Source organism: Drosophila tropicalis, unplaced genomic scaffold, assembly GCF_018151085.1.
Source record: "Drosophila tropicalis isolate 14030-0801.00 unplaced genomic scaffold, ASM1815108v1 contig_158, whole genome shotgun sequence".
Taxonomy (NCBI): domain Eukaryota; kingdom Metazoa; phylum Arthropoda; class Insecta; order Diptera; family Drosophilidae; genus Drosophila; species Drosophila tropicalis.
The window spans coordinates 10,712,520-10,733,232 of NW_027172602.1; the positions used below are offsets into that span (position 1 = coordinate 10,712,520).

The 20,713-nt window shown below is 34.9% G+C and overlaps 1 protein-coding gene across 3 annotated transcripts in view; it reads right to left on the reverse strand.

Moving 5' to 3' along the window:
* shakB (shaking B) overlaps nt 1–20,713 on the reverse strand; it is a 130,774-nt gene that overhangs the window by 22,763 nt on the left and 87,298 nt on the right. For 2 of the 3 annotated variants that reach the window (XM_068283677.1, XM_068283676.1), the window contains exon 3: nt 11,150–11,351. In XM_068283677.1, coding sequence (XP_068139778.1) covers nt 11,150–11,200 — 51 coding nt within the window. In that variant the 5' untranslated portion in view covers nt 11,201–11,351. The remainder of the gene's footprint in view (nt 1–11,149; nt 11,352–20,713) is intronic. The other variant, XM_068283678.1, reaches the window with a different exon arrangement.

The window sequence follows — 20,713 nt, forward strand, 5'->3', positions numbered from 1 at the left end:
TTTTCTTTAGCTTTTTGGCTTGGCAAACTAATTTGATTGGTGATTCGTGATTCGTGGTTCGTGACTCGTGACGTGACGTGACATTGTTGGTGTTTTTTTGTATAGTTTTGTTTAGCGAAGTTGTTTTTGCTTTTTGTTTCTTGCATTTCGATTAATATTATGTTTCCTTTTTCTGTGTTTATCCCCTTTCTTTGTTTTCTTTCTTTCTTGTTTGTTTTGTTTTTAGTTTTTGGTGTGGATTTTTGTATTATTTGAAATCACAATTTTCACAATATACATACATAGGTTTTTGCTGGTATTTTCTTTTTAATTAGTCTTTTTCTTTTCGGTTTTAAAGGATGGGTTTAAATTTAGCTTTAAGATATATGTTGATTTTTGTTTGGTTTTTTTTTTTTTTTTTTTAATTGGTTTTTGTCCAAATTTATGTGAAAGGCGTTTATATTGGTTTTTGTATGTCTTTCTTTGATTGGTTTGTTGTTTGGTTTGGTTTGTTTTGGTTTTGTTTGTTGTTGTAAGCACATTTTTGGTTTCCTGTTAACTGGTTTGAAATGGGGGGACGGGTTTAACACTATATGTTTCTATTATTATGTAAAGGAGAGTTAAAAAGACAGTTAGTTAGTTATAAAGGGAAATATATACAAAGACACGGAGTGGGATTGAGAAACAGAGAAAGAGAGAGAGAGAGAGACAGAGGGAGGGAGAAAGAGAGGTTGCAACTTAAGAATAATTTAACTACCAAAAAGCATACAAATGAAAATATACGCAACAAGCAATAAATACAATTATTTACATTAAAACTGAAAAGAACTGAAAACACACGACAAACTGCAAAAATAAAATGAATTTTATACTTTTTATGTCCTGAAACCTATTCCTGAATTCAATTTCGATGAGAGTTTTCGATGCTTTGCTATTCGTTTTGAAAATCTTATGCAACAAATCTCAGAGATAGAGAGATACTCTATTCAATGAAATGAACCTCACTATCTGCTTTCATATTTAATTGACAGAAAATGTTGCCATATTTTCTCCACTATGCTGGGGCATTATTTCTTCTAACTACACTAACCTCAATCACTTGGCCCCTATGGCTCTGTGTGTGTGTGTGTGTGGAAGTTACTCCCCCTTGGGTTATAACTATTCTCGTTCTCGTTCTTTTTGGTTTTCTTTTTGCCCGTTTTTGTTCTGGTTTTTGTGTTGTAATAAGTATCATATCATGTGCATTGGCATTGGGACTGGCTTACAGGAGCTGATTAACAAAATGACTCGAGACTGTGCGAGTGACTGACTTATGCCCAAGTAACCATAACAATGAATTTTATGCTTTTGTCTTCCTACTCCACCTACTACTTACTTTCACTTGGCCCCTTACTTCGCCCACTTGTACTTGTCTTTATAATACCTACGACTTGTCCATAAGCGTAGGTCCGAGCAAATCTTAATCGGGGAACGGAAATTTGAATCATAAGCTGCTTTGAAATGTAACCGATGGACGGAGATGTAACTTTAGATCTGCAAACATACATATATTGGATTAATTTCATTCGATTGAATATTGTATGTGGGCATGGTCTTTGACTATTGTTTTGCTATTGTTATCCCCTGGCTAACTACGTCTATGCACTTGCTGCTAGGCAATGAGACAGACACTCTTTCGCCTGTGTGTATGAGTGTGTGTGTGTGTGTGTAGCTTAGCTCGTTTCTGCTATTAGAACAACATTGGCAATATATTTCGTGGCAATAAAAATAAGCTTTTGTGACTACAACGACGGCAACGGCAACGGGAACGGCACCGACAACGACAACGATGACGACCAGGACAAGGACATAGATGAGGGGGACAAGGAGGAGGACGAGGATGCCTGGCATGGTTTGGAAGTAGAGAGAATTCCTGGCTTTCTGTTTTTGGTTGGTTGTTGTTATTGTTATGGGCCTTGCCACTTGCCACTTACGCTTCATTAGGATGCGTTGGTCCTAAAGGAACTCTTTCCTCCTTTTACATTTGCTATTTGTAGTCTCTTGCTGCCGCTGCTTCTTCAACATCATCATCATCATCATCACCATTTTCTTGCAACTGAAGAAAAAGTCAATAATAAATTGAAGCCAAGTGCCAAGTGCCAAGTACTTGTGGCCCATAAACCAAAAGGCAAATACAACAAACGACAACAACAACAACAACAACAACGGCGAAGTATTATATACAATACACATATTTGTATTTAAGAAAACAAAACCAAAACCAAAAAAAAAAAAGACAGAAAATAATACAGATTTAACTTTAAATGACAGAAGAAATGATATTAAGAAATTAGAGTGAAAAAAGACACAGTGTATATGAGTGTGTGTTTGTGTGTGTGGAAAACGAACGGGTAAGCCGGGTAAAGCCAACAAAAGACAAAGTCATGTGCCAAGAGTAAGGCTTAAATCAAAAGGAAATTTTGGTCAGATAGACTTTAGACAATTATTAAATCGTTTTTTTGGCAATATCTTAAGTTGGCTTATTACTTTTACACAAACCTTTTGTATATGTGTGTTTGTATCTGTATGTTCAGAGTGAGGGAGAGAGAGAGAGAGAGAGAGAAAAAGAGGGAGGGAGACAGACAGGCAAAGGATACTTGCAACTTGTATGTAGTACATAGGTTCAAAGTATAGTTTATATATTAATAAGTAGGTATGTATATATTAGATTTATTCGTTTTATAATTGCTCGACTTATATACACGCTTTGGCATTTAACAATCGTTTTATATATACACAGATTGTGTGTTAGTGTTTGGTGTGTATATGTCATCATCATCATCATCATCATCATTTGACTAATACTTTTTACTGCATTCATTTGACTAATACTTTTTACTGCATAAAAGCAAAAAACTCTAAACAAAATCAAAAAGTTTTATCAAAGAAAAAGTTTTTTGTACTCTCAAGATGAGATAAAAGTAAAAGCAAAAAACAAAAAACCAACCACAAAATGAGAGACTCAACTTTAAATGTGATTAAAGGTCTACGAGTAGAGGAAGTATTAATTGTTTATCGTACGACTGTGTGTGTGAGTTTGACGTGCAGCTGTGTGTGTGTGTGTGTGTGTGTGTGTTGGCAGACAGAGACAGAGAGTTGGGACGAGCAAAAGCAAAAGCATGTTGCATACTTTCTAGAGTCAAGGGAGAGCATTTACCTTCAGGTGGAGCTGCCAAAATGCAAACTCAAAAAATGTACAGCTTACCGATTAATTAAATATAGATATATGTATATATACATATAAGTATATACATAGAGTGAGAGAAATATATAGATAGATAGATCTGGATAGGAGGCATATGTATGTAGGTGTGGTTACTTTTTGTTATATAGATAAGTTTGCTTTAAGTACGAGTATATATATGTAATATATGTATATTAGGTGATAGATTTACTGCTTGCTGGTGTTTTTTTTTGTTTTTGTTAAGTTTATCATTTGTTGTGATTAGGTATATAATTATGTTGGTTATATATAGTATATAGATATATATATGTATATATAGAGAGAGACAGAGAGAGAGAGAGAGTATATATATAGTTTTGTTGATAGAGTAGGTAGATATTTGTATTCCTGTTGTTGTACTTTAAAGGTTTGCATTTTTTCAAGTGTGATTGGTGGTGTATTTGGTGTTATTTTTGCTTTTGGTTTTGTTGTTGTAGTTTTTTTTTCTTGCTATTGCTGGGCACCTGTTTTCGCATTTTTCGTTGTTTCTTTTATTTTATGTATATTTTGTTTTTTTTTTTTTTTGTTAAACATTTTTCTCGTTTATCGAAATTTCAACTGATAACTGATAAAATCCATTAAATAAAAAAGAGCTCAATTAACAAACAAAATATCTAAGATCCTTTATTGATATTATTTTGATTATAGGTAATATATATACACATATATACAGATATACATATATGTATATATATATGTATATTCATATGTTAATATATAATATGTATATTTAGTTTTTATATATAAATATTTTTTTGTTCTTGTTTTTGCTGATACTAACAAAAATTGCTCGATTGCCAACATATATGCTGCCCGTTCGTAAGATTTAGTTAATAGTTTTTACTTTATTATTGTTAAAGTTAACCAAATTTAATACAAATACACATACGCACACATACAACCACAGAACCACCCACACGCAGACACTCACAGACAGAGAGAGAGAGAGAGAGAGAAATAGAGATAGATAGCGAGAGAAAAAGTTTGGAGACATTGAGTTGGATTATTAAAAAAAAAAAAAGATTATTCATTTTTGAATTTCTTTCATTGAATTAAAGTTTTTGGTTGTGTGTGTGAGACTTTCTGACTGGCTATCGGTGGTGTGACTGGTGGTTATGCTGGTTGTAGGTGGTAATGATTTTTGGTGGTGGCGGTGGTTGGTTGTGATAATGGTGATAATGGTGGTAACTGTTTACTGGTTGGTGGTGGCAGGTTCTTTATCAGGTGTATGTTTATGTGTGATGTATGTTTGTGTGTGTGTGTGTGTGTGTAGGTGTGTATGTGTGTGGGTGTGAGTGTTTAGAGAAAAATATTTTATTAATTCAGTTTCAGTTTCACATTTTGCTTCAACATTTTTTTCTCGTACTTTTTTGTTCGATCGATAAAAATTGCACATTTTCAACAACATCAACAACGACAACTACTTTTTGTTTGGCATTTTTTTTTGTATTTGTATAATAGTTATTATTATTTGTTATTTTAATAGATATATATATATATATATATATATGTATATGCATAGATATATATATATATATATGTATATATGTTGATATGAATATATTTATATATGTATATATTTAATATAGAGATATTGTATAAAATTGTTTGATTTGGATTATTCTTTTATTTTGTTTAGGTATACAGTTTGTTTTTCTGATCTAACGATCATTCATTTGCTTTGCTTATAAACAACATTTACGTTAAAAAACAGAAAATGTAATTAAATAAATAAATACAAGTCACTGATGAAAAAGAATCCAACAAAATAAACGAAATATCTTGGGATACAACTACTCCGATTAGTTAATTTATTGATTGATTAACAATACATACATACACAATTGCTTACACATACACAGACACAAGCATACACATACACAATGAACAAAATGCGCCCTTATAGTACTTGGATACATACCGTTAGACATTAGATATTATTTCGAAGCACAGAATGATCACAGCGGGAGAGGCATCGATCGAAGACAAGGAATCCCGCTTAATGGATTCCACAGAATCCGCCTATATCTATTTAGGATCACCAATATACTCAACAGCTATATAATAACTTAAGTAAAATCGAGAACTCATGGCAAGTTTTCTTTAATAAAATTCAATAAATCGTCTCTGAGGGTTTCTAGGCTTCCAATTTGGTTTGGTTCTAAGTAAACCTTTGAAAGCGTGATTAACCGATAACAATTTTACTAATCGAAAGACTAATTAACACATGATTAATCGAGAAGTCACTACATCTAACATAATTACACGAGTCTCAAAAGTAATGCAAATAGTTCTTGCTGACAATTACTTTGATTTGAATAAGGATAGGATTATATATATATATCTTTTTGATTGATTTGTAGTTAATTGAAGTTCTTAGTTAATGCTAGTTCGGATGCCTTTTTGGAGAACAAATTATTATTATCAATTATTTCGTTTGATAAATGACTTCAAAGTGGATTATGTTTTGCCTTGTTGCCTATGATAACCCCTCCCAGTGTCATTCCATGCTCTTCATGCACTTCATCCATACATACATACATACATCCATATACTATATATGTATAATTACTTTTGTATATAAGAATACTTAAAATAGATTTGTTAACAAAACTAAAAATGTGTAGACAAAAATTTAAAAAAAAAGGAAAATTTTAAATTAATAAGGTATTTGTTGGGTATTACAGTTTGCATCTTACAGATACATATAAATATATATATATATGTACTTATATGCATGTATGTATGCATGTATTGTATATCGATATTGTATATATTTATTTATTACGAATACATATTAAATAGTTTGCCGATACGAATACGAATACGAATAATTCCGTGTGGTAGGCTACTACAAGACAACAAATCATATATATGTAGAGATATTTGAGATATATTTTAGTATATATACATAGGTAGGTATATATATATACTAGGTAGGTAGATAGGATAACGAGATTATGCATATTGATTTGAGATAGTTTTGTTTTTACTGTATGCGGATACGTTTAGATACGGCTTCAAAGACACGTGCAGTTTAGTTTTAGTTATCACATATATGTATATATATTTATTATATATAATTTTTGGTATTTGTTTGTTTGTCGGTCCAGGAAGAAGACAAGACAATTGTGAACTGTGGAGTGGAGGGAACTGGCGGGAAATTTTTGTGTGTTGTTGAGAGGCTTGGGGGGAGGGGGTTGGTTGGGTTGGTGGGTTAAACGCAAAAGCCAAAAGTATTTTTGAGCTTGCCGATTTGGTTTTTTGTTTTAGTTTTTTGAAACATATTTCGTAAATTTTTGGAGGTACAATAAATAAAATAAAGTTTGGAACAGAAGTGAGAAAAATTAACGAACAATAGCTAGAGAGACAGAGAGAGAGAGAGAGAGAGAGAGAGAGAGTGAGTTAGACTGAGTCACAGATCGAGAGACAGAGAGAGAGCGAGCTTTAGGGTAAAGGCTTAAATCATTTGCTCAAATTCAGGTTTGGTTTTATGTGTATTTCTTTTTTTTTTTTTTTTTTTTTTTTTTTGCTTTTTTGACGATTTTTCAGTTGGTTTTTGGTTTTGTGTTTTCATTTGCTTTTCATGTCACAGAACATCATATACGCGGCAATAGAGCTATTTTAGATCTAAATTATATTGGGTACAGCTTTTCATTTAATATCGTTTTGGTTTTTCAGGGACTTTCAGATTTCTCTTAAAGCATACATTTATGCATATGCATACATACATACGTATGTATATATATATATATATATATGCACATGCATACATATTAAATAGTCATCGTTATTGATAGATGTGAAAAATTAAAATTGAAAATTCGAAAATGAAGAGAGTTTTTTTTTTTCCTATTCTCTGATTTTATTCTCGATTATTCAATAATCGTTTCCATTTTTGCAATTTATGTATCTTTGGCACTCGCAACACTTTACTATACTTTTACAAAGTGGTGTATGCGTGTGTGTGTGTAAATGTGTGTGTGTAAGTGTGTGTGTGGAAATAGAGCGAGAGCGAACGATCGAGCGAGCAAGAGAGAGAGAGAGAGATAGAGTTACAGATAATATGTATATAGTTCGAAATGGTTTAGAAAATTTTGCCATTTTCTTTATCTTACTTTTTGGTTTTTGTATTAAATTTGATTTTATCATTTATATATGTACGTATCTATATATATATATATATATAGTTTTTTGATTCGTTTTTGTTTCAACAAACTTTTGTCGCTTCTGTTTGTTTCATTTCTTAGCATTTTCGAGCAATTATTTGTTATTATCGTTTTAGTTGTTTGATTACGCGATGTCGATGTTTTGTTTTATTGCGTTTTAATAAAATATCGATTATTTTGTTCCTTGTATTTTGTATTTGCGTTCCCCTTTCTTTCGCGCTGGGATAGAATGGAAGAGTGAAAACTTAGTCTAAACCAGGAATAGTCTCATAACAGAAACGAAAACGAAGGAAAAGAAATTCTAGTGCACATCTAACACAAATGTAACAAAAACAACTGAATACAAAGAGAATTACAATCGAGATTTCGAGAAAATCGGGAAAATAATCGATAAAAAAAATAACACAAAACACAAAACAACAAAGCAAGTAATAAAAATTTTCGATTTTATTTTGTTTTTGTATTTTCTAAATCTACAATAATTTTATAATGCAATATTTATAAGGCAAAAAACAGAAAGATATGTAGACGAGAGAGAGAGAGAGAGAGAGAGAGATAGAGAAAGTGACAGACGGAGAGAGATAGATAGATATATATTTATGTATATATAAATATTAGGGGGGTGGGTTTGGGGGTTAAGGTTTGATGCATAGGATCGGGGCGGTCTTGGGTTAAGGACGTGATTTGGTCAGATGGTTTAAGAAGACATGAACTAGAAGTGGATTTTGATTTTAAATTGAAAATTATTTGTTCATATTTTGGTTCAAGTCTTTTAGCTTTTGGATTTTTCTTGCTTTTTTTTTTTTTTTTTTTTTTTGTTTTGTTCATTGTAGATTGTTTTATTTGTAATTACCATTTTCTATCACTTTGCGGTATACACACAGCGGGGGAGCGGGGGTAATGGGGGATGTGGGACACCCCGCTTGAGGGGGTATACACACACACACACACCACACCGACCCTTTTAGCTGCTGCTGCTGCTGCTGCCTTCTTCTTCTTCTTCTTTGGTTCGGCCACTAAGATCGCCGCTTAAATAATCAATAATCAATTTATCGCAGTTATCGATAGACAGCAGGGCAAGAAATTTGCAGTTGCAGTCGACCAGATGAAGAATTGATAGTTTTGATTGTGTTGTTGGTTTTCTTATTCTTTGATTTTGATTGATATTTGATTTAACGTTTGTGCTTTAGCTAAATTCTTTATTGTTTGAACTGGTCTTTTCATTAAATTACCAATATCGATCGATACATATCGATAGATTGCGATATTTAGTTACTATTGCTTTACGTTTTCAATCGTTTATTATCAATTTGATTTTCGTTATCATTTTGATTGAGTTAAATTGATTTGAATTGTTATTGCTTATAAATGTTTATCGATTATTAATCGCTGTTGTTGTTGTTGCTGTTTGCTTTAAATTCTCAGTCACACAAGTTAAGGCCACTCTTGTTTCGTATTACTCCCGACGCATTTATTGAGCTCTTGCCTCTGGTTTTGTTGTGTGTGTGTTAAGTGGGTCTTGGGGTAGGGGAGGGGGCAAAAAAAAAAGTTTCGATTCTCTTTTGATACATTTCCCACGCGTCGCGATATTTCTATATGTATTTCTCTTTTGCTTTTAGTTCAATATGTGTATGCAATGCAAATAACTTTTCAGTTATCGGATATATGACTATATATGTACATACAAATTATCACATTTACTTGATTCATTGTTCAGATTTTGACGTATTGCTCGCGTTAATCATGCAATTCGATTAGTCTTTTTTGATTTTTTATACTATTATTTATCCACACACTCTCAACTGTCTGTATTATCGATTTGCTGAGTAATTGTCATCTTTTGCAAGGCAGAAGGAAGTGCTGAATTCTTTGACTTTGATTTGATTATAATGAGGTCGTTGTTGCTGGCATTGCAGCCGTTGCTGCTGTTGCTGCTGTTGCTGTTGCTGCTGCCACTGTTGCTTCTATTGCTGGAGTTGTTGTTATTGTTGCTGCTGCTGGTGCTGCTGCTGCCACTAGCAAGTGAACTTCGATACGCTGGTGGTGGCTGCAAGTCATCGTCCTGTTTATACTGTTTTGTTATTGTTGTCCTGGCATTTATCAATGCTATCGAAGCCATCGATCTTTGGCTAGGCTCAACTGTATCACTAGGCACACTCAGGCTGGTTGAGTCGCCGCCGCTGTTGTTATAGCTGCCGCTGCTGCCGTTGTTGTAATCGACCTTCATTTGGTTTTACGGATTTAATTTTAGGGTTCAGATTGGATTAATATATAGAAGTTGTTTACAGTTTGTTCTTCATTTACTAATGCATCAAGAGATAGAGAGAGAGAGAGAGAGTGACAGACAGATAGAGAGAGAAAGAGTGGGGGGATAGGGGTTAACTAAAAAGAAAGCCTAAACACAGTTTGACGCTCAAACACATACACACTCACACACATAGACTCTCATACTCACACGCACACAACAAGGAAACATAAAAATACTTTTAAAATTTTGTTTTATTTCGTTTTGTTATTTTTTAACAACATTATCAACATCAATTAAGTTAAAACCAACAAGTTAAACTTAGCTAAGCATATCAAATAACAGCCAATTAACATTTAATCAAAAAGAAAGTAACAAATTATGAATAAAATCAAAAAGAGAGAAAGAGAAAGAGATAGAGACAAAGAGACAGACACATACATATATACATACATATAACATACAACTATATAGAAAATTACAGACAGAAAGACAGAGTATCAGAGTTATCTGTAGGCGGTTGAAACAGAGTTGGAGGAGAGATAGTGACAGAGAGAGAGAGAGCGAGTAGGGGAGAGGGGACAATTCGTTTCTTTAGGTGTTTAGAGGTGTTAGTGTATTTGTATGTGTGTGTGTGTGTTTATGTGTCTATGTGTGAATATGTAGTTCGAGAATATTGTATGTCTTGTGAAAATTCTCTATATGGGAATGGCGGATGGTCAAAATGGTACGGTTAATGGTTAAACGACAATGGTCAAGAGTGTCAAACAAAAAAAAAAAAGAAAGAAAAAATACCATGGGAACAGTTACGAGAGAGTTCGAGTTCGAGAGATAAGGTAAATCTTAAATGGATATTTGTTGTGATGAAGTCCTGAATTTTCAAGTCGACGAAATTTGTTTCTATTCATTCTATACGTTCTCGTTTTTAATATGATTTGATTAATGTTTTAATGAGCTTATTTTTGATTTGCCGTTATAATGCATTATTAATTGTTTCATTTTGATCTTTGATTTGTGTTTATATTCCTTTAGTTTTTGTTTTGTTTCTTTAGGATCTCTCACATAATAATTGCTCGACGATTTCGTTTATCATTTTACATAAGATTGTTTGTTTGTTTTTTTTTTTTTTTTTTTTTTTGTGATACAAGAATAATAAATAGTGTAATTTTTGGTTGTTGTTTATATTTACAAAAATTATCATCATGATTTGTATTTTGTTGTTGATTTTATGTTTATATATATGTATGTATATATATGCAGGTGTATATACATACATATTTTTGTTCGAAATCGTTTTTTTTTTTTTTTTTTTGTTTTGTTAAGTAGTTTAGGTAGATAGTTTAGGAGGTAGTAGTAGTAGTAGTAGTTATAGTAGTAGTGGTAAAACATATTTTTGATTTTTTGTTCGGTATGTATGTATCGCAAAATAAAATAGACGAAATTTGATAGATATGGATTAGTACATTTGTTAAATTGGATATAATTGACACTCACCGATGATCTACTCACTTGCATAAACGCATAAACGCCGCGTAAAAACTCCATGTTATTTTGTTGCTCTTGTGAATTGGCCTTTTTGTTGTTGCTGCCGTTGCTGCTGTCGCTGCTCTTTGCTGTTGTTGTGCGTTGGGCCCGACTTATATATTGTTTAACAGTGTCGGCAACTAAATGTGGCTTTAGTTTACGTGATAGAACCCTGTGAACCAGAAGACAAGACAACACAAGAGTCAAAGATAGAGAATAATCATAAAAAAGAATGTAGTGTATGTACATAGGTGTGTATGTATGTATGTGTGTGTGTGGGTGTCTGTGTGTGTGTGTGTGGTCTCTCAGGCGAAGGTCGTCCAACGTCGAGAACGTTTGACGTTGACGTTGACGCTGACGTTGAGAATAAGGAGGACTTGACCCTCAGCTCGACGCATTCTAAATTTAAACCTCAAGTATCATCATCTCATCTCATTCTACTCATTTTAGTCTCATCATCCACTTTAGCTGCTGTTAAACGGAAACAGTTTTTCTTTCTTTTTTACTTTGTACCCCCACACACTCTCTTGCCTTCACTTCCCCTGCCCATGCAATGTGCTCCTCCAGCACATTCCTTCAGTTGCCGCTTCTGCTAATTGGCCGCACTCAGCAGGACAGCGAGATGCGGTTGGATGTGGGTATGGGTATGGGCATGGTAAAATGGAGGAGGATGGGGGATTGAGATTTCTAATTGAAATCCTCCAACGGCTTTACGCATTTTTGTGTGTAAATGCGAATGGCATTTACGCCCTCAGATTACGCTTATCGTTTAATTGTGCTTCAAGCAACAGGAACCAACTTCTCTCCTATCCATCCATGGCTTCTTCTCGTTACCCAGTGCCCTTTAGCACACACACACACACTTACACTCTCTTTTACGCATAATTTTGGTTTTATTAGCTAAGCTTTTAAGCTATGACTAACCGACAGAGAGACAGACTGACAGCATGGGCAATGGAGATGAAGTTGGTAGCAGGAGAACACGAAGAAGTTGCCAACGACATGAAAATACATATCTATGGAATATTAAGCTAGAATTTCAGCTTTACATAATATATGACTCTAATCCGGATACCGGAAAACCGGAAATAAAATAAGATGAGACTTAAGTTGTAAACTCTGGAAAATTTCAAAGTAATATCACTCATACGACATGGTGGATTTTCAAGATGTTTTCTAGCCTATAGACTAATCAGCTTTAGTTTTAAGTTGTCTCTCTCTCTCTCTCTCTCTCTATCTCTTACTTTATAAGTTGTTTCTATTTTAATGTTGAAAAGTCATTTCACTTCTTTTTCTATTGATATTTTTCGACGTTTTCGCACGGACTGCGCAAGCTTTTAATTTATGATTATTTTCTTAACCGCATTCGGTTTTTGTTTTTATTTGGTCATCTCCTTGTCTCTCTCTCTCTCTCTCTCTCTCTCTCTATCTATCTTTCTCAGTTTTTTTGTTTTCCTTTCGTTTGCTTTTATTTTTAATTTTCGTGAGTTTTGTTTTTGTGTGTGTTTTTCCTGGGTGGATGCCTACGGATGTGACGGGTGTTCCGTTTTGGGGGAAATGTTAAATTGCAAAAAAATAAATCTTGAAATTGACTTTCTGTAGGCGGGACGAGGCGACATTGTCGCGGTTTTCCTCAACCATTTCCCTTATTGTTGTTGTTGTTGCTGCTGCTACCTTTTTCGTTTTCCTTTTCCTTTTTTTTTTTACAAACTGTCGCCTTTTTGAGTTGTTGCTGACAGCGCGTGAAAATCGAGATAAATGTGTTTTTATTTTCCTTTTCTTTTTTTTTTCGTACGTTTTGGTCTTTGGGTGGTTAAAAAAAAAGACCAGTTTATTTAATTTGAAAAAAAGTTAGCAAACAGAGTGGCAAACAGGGCAAGATGGAAGAGACAAGAAAAGCAAACGAAAAGAAAAAGAGACTGGGAATGGAAAAGGTAGGTAAAAAAGGCGTCTTGGCGGAAATTTTATTTTAAAGATATCGGCTCATTCAAATTTCATTTGATGCGGGGCAAATGAGCAAAATGCCTGAAATTAATTAAAATAATGCTATACAATTCATTTCAAGGTAAGTACATCTGATTTCTAATGAATATAGACCAATGAAATTTGATTGGAGCTATATAAAGCTGACAATGGAAAACAGTTTAAGCAGTCGGTTTAGATTAACTGCAAGGAGATACGACTGATAATCTCGACTTTTTGGAATCTTAACTAGAAACCAATTTAATCTAAATAAACTAGGAAGAAGTAGGTAGATTATCCCATGCGCTTTTTACATCGAGTGGGTTAGATCCAGTTCTCAAATATAAGTATTCGAAAGGAACTTGCTTTTGTTTAATTTTGAGCTACATTTAAATCGTTTTTAATTTACTGCTTCCAAACACACACACCCTTACCCACACACATACATACATACATTAAACTGGGGAAACTAATTTGCTTGTTAACCACCATGGATACAGCCCCAAGACCCCCGACCCTCGACACCCATCTCATATTTTAACTTCTTCCTCACCTGATCATATTTCAGTTGGCAATTAGCCGGCTTAACCCCAAGTAAAGGGGAGGGGGGTGCATTAAATTAACCCACAAGCGCGTACGCTGCCAACCTGCCAAGCTGCTTGTGAAAACTCCATTTTCATTTTATCCACCAGCCCTTTCCTCCAAAGCCAATAGCAAGTATTAAGCCCCAAACCACTTGCAAACCAACCACCCACATATCATCTGTAATGCTGCATGGTGAAGCTGTCAGTTGGCAAAAGTGAAATTGGTTGTGGCTATAAAATAACCAAGGCAATCTCAAACTTTCCAACCACCTTCAAAAACCCACCCACTTCTAGTTTTTAGCTTTGCCACTGCACTGAATTCTCAATTCAGACGAAAATTTGATTACAACTTCATGGACTGCAGCAGCATTTGCAAGTGCTGCATTAAGTGTCATGTGTGGGACGATGCAAATTGTTTGATACAGCAAAAATTTAATCCTCTTGGCGACACATAAACTAAATATAAATGAGTTTCAGAAGTTGCCAGAACTAACGAATAACTGATACTCTTTGCAGTTGAGGTTTAACTCTTCACCAAAGTCGATTAGTCCACGTAAGAAGTGGCTATACAATTATTTAAAAAATAAAAAAATTATACAAAATAATTGTAAATATGTTTAACTGATTGGGCCAAAATTAACCACTAACAGAACAGAACAGAACCGAACCGAACCGAAACGAACCCGTGTGACCAATCTCCTGCGACTATGTAAGAACAACAACTGCTGTTGCGTGTCCTCCTGCAACAATGCTGATGGCCATACTACTGATAATTGGCCAAATGGTCGCCAAAATGAGACAGCGACAGAGCGACAAAGAGACAGAAAGGGCAAAGAATAGAAGAATAAACGAAAGAGAATATGCAGTTAACGAGCCAAATAACGTGCAGAAGCAAAAGAGACGCAAAGAAAATTGCAATAAACTTATAATTTTATATTTTATAATATTCATGAGAATTTTAGCGTCGTTTTATGCCCCATAATAACCGCAATTATAAATGGCAAAAGGTACTAGTAGAAATAGTAGGAATATAAGAATAAAAACGACAGCAAGACAGCGAGAAAGAGAAAGGGAGAGAGAGAGAGAGACAGAGAGAGACAAAAGACCACAATTACACTCATAAAAAAATAGTGCAATTTGGTTTTGCAAAGCAGAGCATAAATTATATCTCGATTCCGCAATCTGTACTCATTTATTCTATGGTAAAATTCAGTTTCAGTTAATTTTATTTTCAAGATGAAATTTGATAATAAAATTGAAAATCATCTAGATAAGCAATCATTTTCTATTGCCTACATTAGGGAGCAATTAAAATGTTATTTCATATTTATGTATCTGCTACTTAATTATAGCTATACGAGTATAATAGTTTGCTTATGGTTTTCTTCATGGGTTTCTACATTTTTTGCACTCACTATTTGCATTGATTAAGATACTTATATATACACACATATACATACATATATATTATATACTATATATCCATTATGTATAATTTAAACGAAAGCTTTCATTGACCTAAAAACAAAGAGAGCGAAAGACTAGAAATTCAGAAGCCAATTGACAATTGTCTTGTTATTTCTATTTGCTTTTGACATTGACATGAGAAGTTGTAGTTGTTGTTGTTAACGATGATTATAATGTGGCCGCTGTTGTTGCCTTTTTGTTGGCCATTGTTATAGGGGAGAGGGGGGGGTAAAATGCATTCGTTGCTGCGCTTGTTGCTTGCATACCATTCCGCTTCTACATTGTAAATTTGGAATTATGTACAATTATTTTGGCATTGGCTATGGCCCATTCTTCTCCTATCTAACCCAAGCAATTAAGCCGGCTCAGAGGGGCAATTATAAGACAACATGAATAAGCCACAAGCCACGCAATCCACACACACACACACACACACACACACACAGTCTGAAGGACTCATTGGCAACAATAGAGCAACAATTTGTAAAGGGACCCCTCCCCACAAAAAAAAAAAAAAAAACACAAAAAATAAAGGGCTAAAGTGAGCTGGATCTTTTTGAATTTAACCCAAAAGGATTATGGTTATCACATTTAGTAAATTGCTTTTATGTGGCCCATACATGGCTATAGAGGAATCTAGTTAGATAATTTCCTACAAAAATTCAAGTTTTTCTCAAAAAATCAACAAAAATTGGTTTCTTGTTGAAAATTTTGTTTGTTGCTGTCTTTTTGGGTTTTTGTTTCCGTATTTGTGCCATTGCTGTGGCTATTTCTTCTTCCTCTTCTTCTTCTTGTGTACTGTTAATTAGACCATACAACCTGTCATCCACAATTCTTTTCCCCAACCTCAGCACGGCCATTTTAGCATTTTTGCATGCAGTCTCTGCCCTAGTTGTTGATACTTTCCATTTTCAATTCACTCAACCAATTGCTTTTTCTTTTGTATTTCTGTTCTTCTCTGTTCCTTACTTTTTCGTTCTCCCTCTCTCTCTCTCTCTTTGTGTGTGTATCGTTTTGGTTTTTGGTATTTTCTAGCCTTGTGCTTGTTTTTAAATGCTTTAAGCGAAAACAACTCCCAACTACAGTCAGAAGCACATACAAACACTCACACACACTAACATTTTGATTGTCTTATGCGAAGATTTGTGAGCCAAAAGCAGCTAAATGAGGACAACGCACTACTCCGCACTCAATTCCATTTAAGTGCTCAACACACACACACACAAACACAGTCACACTTTCACAAGGCTAGTGGTTAAAGGCAGAAGTGGGTGGTGTGATGAAGGGAAGAAGAATAATGTAACAGCCATGAGCGAGGGTTAGTCTAAACTATACAAATTATCAGAGTAATGCCTTGTGTAGTACACAAACAAGCCAACAAAAAGAATTGCCTACTTTTTGGCATCGATACATTTGCATATGTAGACGGACATCAATTTCGATTCAAAAAAGAAAAAAAAGGTTGCCTACTTTTTTGGGCTCTGTGTTGTTATAAATCGTTTGGCGAGCCATTGAATCAATATATGGAGAATATACCAAAATACTAAAGAAAACAAATATATTTGATGAATGTTTCACTTTCCTCTTGACTGTTTGTCGCATTTCACTTTTAATCATCATTTGTGATTAAATTAGCGGCAAAGTAAACACTTTGTAAGCTTTTATTTTTCCATAATTGCATTGAATACCCTCGACATACTTTAATAAATTTCAGCCGCACACACACACACACTTCCACCCACTCACACCCCTACACACGCACAGCTAGCTTCTTCACTTCAGCAAGCGACACATGAAAGTTATTACACTTATTATTATATGAAGAAAATAATTTTATGTGCGAAAAACGAAAGTACATATAAGAAAAAATTAAGAGAGAAGACTTCATTTTGGTGGGGCGGCTTACAGCATGTTGCTAAGACCAAGGGAGAGCGGAGCGAAAAGAAGGAAACAAACGTAAGGAAGAAGGGCAAGTGACACGTGAGCACATGTACAATATGTGTGTGTGTGTGCGTATAATGAGGCTTATAAGCGAAAAAGAACCAAAGAAACTGAGAAGCCAATTTCCTTTGTTTTCTCCTTTATTGATTTTTTAACCTGAAACTATTTTCTGCTGCTTTTTTTCTTTTTTGAGCAAAGTTTTAATATTCAAAACCCGCGCTTTCTGCATAAATAATTTACATGAGAAAGTAAAGGAGACAGATTTCATGAGAGAACGACAGCAAAAAAAGGTAGAGATTGAGAGACAAGAATAAGAAAATGGCAAATATATTTTTTAATGTGCGCTTTATCATCATCATGTCAGGCTAAGGACGAGCAAAACCAACAAAAACAAAACACACAAATGACATTAATATAGACAAGACCACCCCGCCCAGCTCCGCCCCGCCCTGTTCACCGTTCCCAACTAGTCTGCCTTTCGTACCGAGCAGCACCATATACGCCCTCAGCCTCTCCTCTTTTGTTGGTATATTGTGCAAATGCTGTCCCATTTGTCAGCTGGCACAAATTTGCATAAGCGCAAGCGGTCGGATGACTTATGGTCCCTGTTTCCCACCTACCATCTACCACCTCCCACTCCTCGCCCCTTCTTCACTTCGCATTCGTCCTAGCCCTAGCCCTTGCTCTTGTTGCCGCCTACCTATCAGCCAGTCAACCAGTCAACCAGTCAGCCAGCCTGCCCCTAATCTCACGATCCAAAAATGTTCTCTCTCTCTCACTCGTTGAAATTAGCTGTGAAATGCCAAGTAGAAAATACATGTAAAAAAAAAAAAAGAAAAGAAAAAAGCACAAAAAACCAAGCCAAAGGAAATGACATAGAAATGAAACAGGGGAGAATGGAACAAACAATGGACAAACTTTTATACGAGATGGTTGAGAAGTATACGAAAGGGATATACGCTTGTACATATATATATATGCACGTGCATACACAAAAATATATATATATGTTTATATTGTTTATATGGCAGCCATTAACTCTGATTTAACTGTAAGCGCAAAGCGCTGGTTCAGGTCAAACAATGACAGTGGCCCGTAGAATCATAAAGTGGGCCACAGTCATGTCAATAGGAAAGTGATCTTTAAGCCAATTATCGAAATCTTTAGTAAAGGTTTGTTCTTGCCAAATTGGGCAATTGGTTAGCAGTCTAGTTAAGCAAGTAGAATTACATAGAATGCGATCAGCACTTGGCTAGTTGCATTCTAGAAGAGAAGGCATCAACAGACATTAGAGAACCTAAAGTCTTAGTTTTATTTCGGTTGACTGTGTTTGTTTTTAGACCAGGAATTTTATTTATTTCTTTTTGTTGTTTGTTGGATTTTTCCACCTCGTCGCTGTTTCTGCACTATACACTTTGAAGTGGGTATAGTAAAAAGTGCTCCAACACACAAATCACGTCACACTCTTCACGTCTTCACATTGTCGAAACAAAACTTTGCGCCCTCAAAAAGGAACACGTCCGGGATGGGATGATAAAGGACAACGGCAACACCAGTCAGTCTTTAATGGGCTACAACAACAACAGCAACAACGAAAGAGAAGAAACGAGAGCAGGAGACCGAGAGATGAAATACAATAAAAAGTAAAGAAAAATAGCAGCATCATCATCAACTAGCGCAAGAGCTTGGTCAAATGATGGCAAGGAGAGAAAGAAAGTAGAGGAGAGAAATTGTGATGATGGTGCGGGTTGTGCGGGTGGTGTGCCGCATTCCGCTGCTTGTCGTCATTGTCGTCGTCATTATAAGCATAATCTTTAATAAACGAGTGAACGCCATGGGAGTTCTTTTCGTGTCGTCCGTTTACCATTTCTTTCTGTCTTTTTCCCCATCCAGGCTTTCAGTTTTGTTTTTTTCTTCTTTTTTTTAGAGAGAGTTTTCTTTTGTGCCGCGGGCGCGTCTCAAGCGGTGGCGGCCACAGAATTTTTTCAAGTGAACGAACTTTTAAATTAATTTAGACATAAGCAGCAGCTCTTTAAACTTCTAGGCAACTTTTCTTAAGGGTTTTTCGCTTGCCTTGCCTTGCCACACTCAAAAGTTATGCCGCAAAAAAAAAAAAACAGAGGAAAAAAGAAAAACGAAAAAGCATAAGCAAAACTCGAGGGAGCGAAAGGGACGAAGGAAAATGTAATGTATACTAAATGGATATTTAATTATACTTTGGTCAAGTGGAGGAGAAGCTTGCTTGTCGTTTGGCTAGACGATGATGTAGATGAATAGGTGAAATTGCACCTGAGCAGGTGCAAGGTGCAAGTGGCCAGCCATTGGTCAGAGCCAGACGAATTTGCATGAAAAACAAACGAAGATTAATATATGCATTAACTTGGCTGATCGTTTGTCTAGACTCTGCACTAGATGAGAAAACCAACAATTAGCAGCACTTAACAAAAACCTCATTTCCTCTCCGCTAACGTTACGTTTTAATGGTTTTTCCAATGCTAATATTTGGTATCTAAATTTTAATGTTAGTTAATCTATATCTTGTATTCAAAATCGGTTTAATCGGTTAATGAAAGGTTTTGACAACTTTAACTGCTTATGAAATGTTTTTTTTTATTTTATTTGTTTGCTCTACTTAATCAATCAGAGTTTCGTTTGATGTTTGCTTAACCTGAAGAAATGCAAATATTCCCATAAGGATAATTCATTGTATGTTGCATTACCCTTTCCTGTCCGATTTTCCCTCATTTCCGGGTTTTTCTTGCTTTTTTGTTGTTTGCGGTTGCACAAGATGTTGAATTTATTGAATAGTCGCCAAAAGGTGCATAATTAATGCAGTGTGTATTCTTGTATTGACATAAGAATATCTCAAGAAATGTATGCATCTCTCTCTCTTTCTCTCCCCCTCCACTCGTCCAGGCTCTTTGGGTATGTGTGTGTGTGTGTGTGTGTGCTTGCAATATTTTCATATGCTTATTTTGCAAGTAAAGTAAAGTATGTATAAATTACCAACGCAACTGCATCCACTCCCGACAGAATACATACATAAATCAAACCGTAAGATACACAGACAAAAGATTGGATGAAATATACAATAGCATGAGAAGGAGACAGCAACTGAGAGAGAGAGAGAGAGAGAAGGAGAAAGACAGATAGAGGGATTGAAATTTGCATAAAGTGGTAAATACAAGTGAAAGCCATTTGCCGATATTAAAAAGCCCAGCAGGATATTATGAAATGGACAAGCATCGATCGATCGACCACGACCACGACTCCGACCACGCCCACTATCATGCCCATGCCCATGCACAAACAAACAAACAAACCAACTCACACACACAAACACACACTTACACACAGAGTCATGACCAGACCGCAAAATGTTGAGCATATTGCCCTGGCAATAAATTGACAACCGACAAGCATAAACCAAATGTTATTTAAAACTTAATTTTCGCCCCCAAAACAAAAAATAAAGAAATTCATTCAAGAGGGCAAAACAAAATTCAAATTCAATATTATAAATTAAATGTAAAGTAGAAAAAGAGCAATAAATTTTAACTAATATTTTCTTTGGTATATA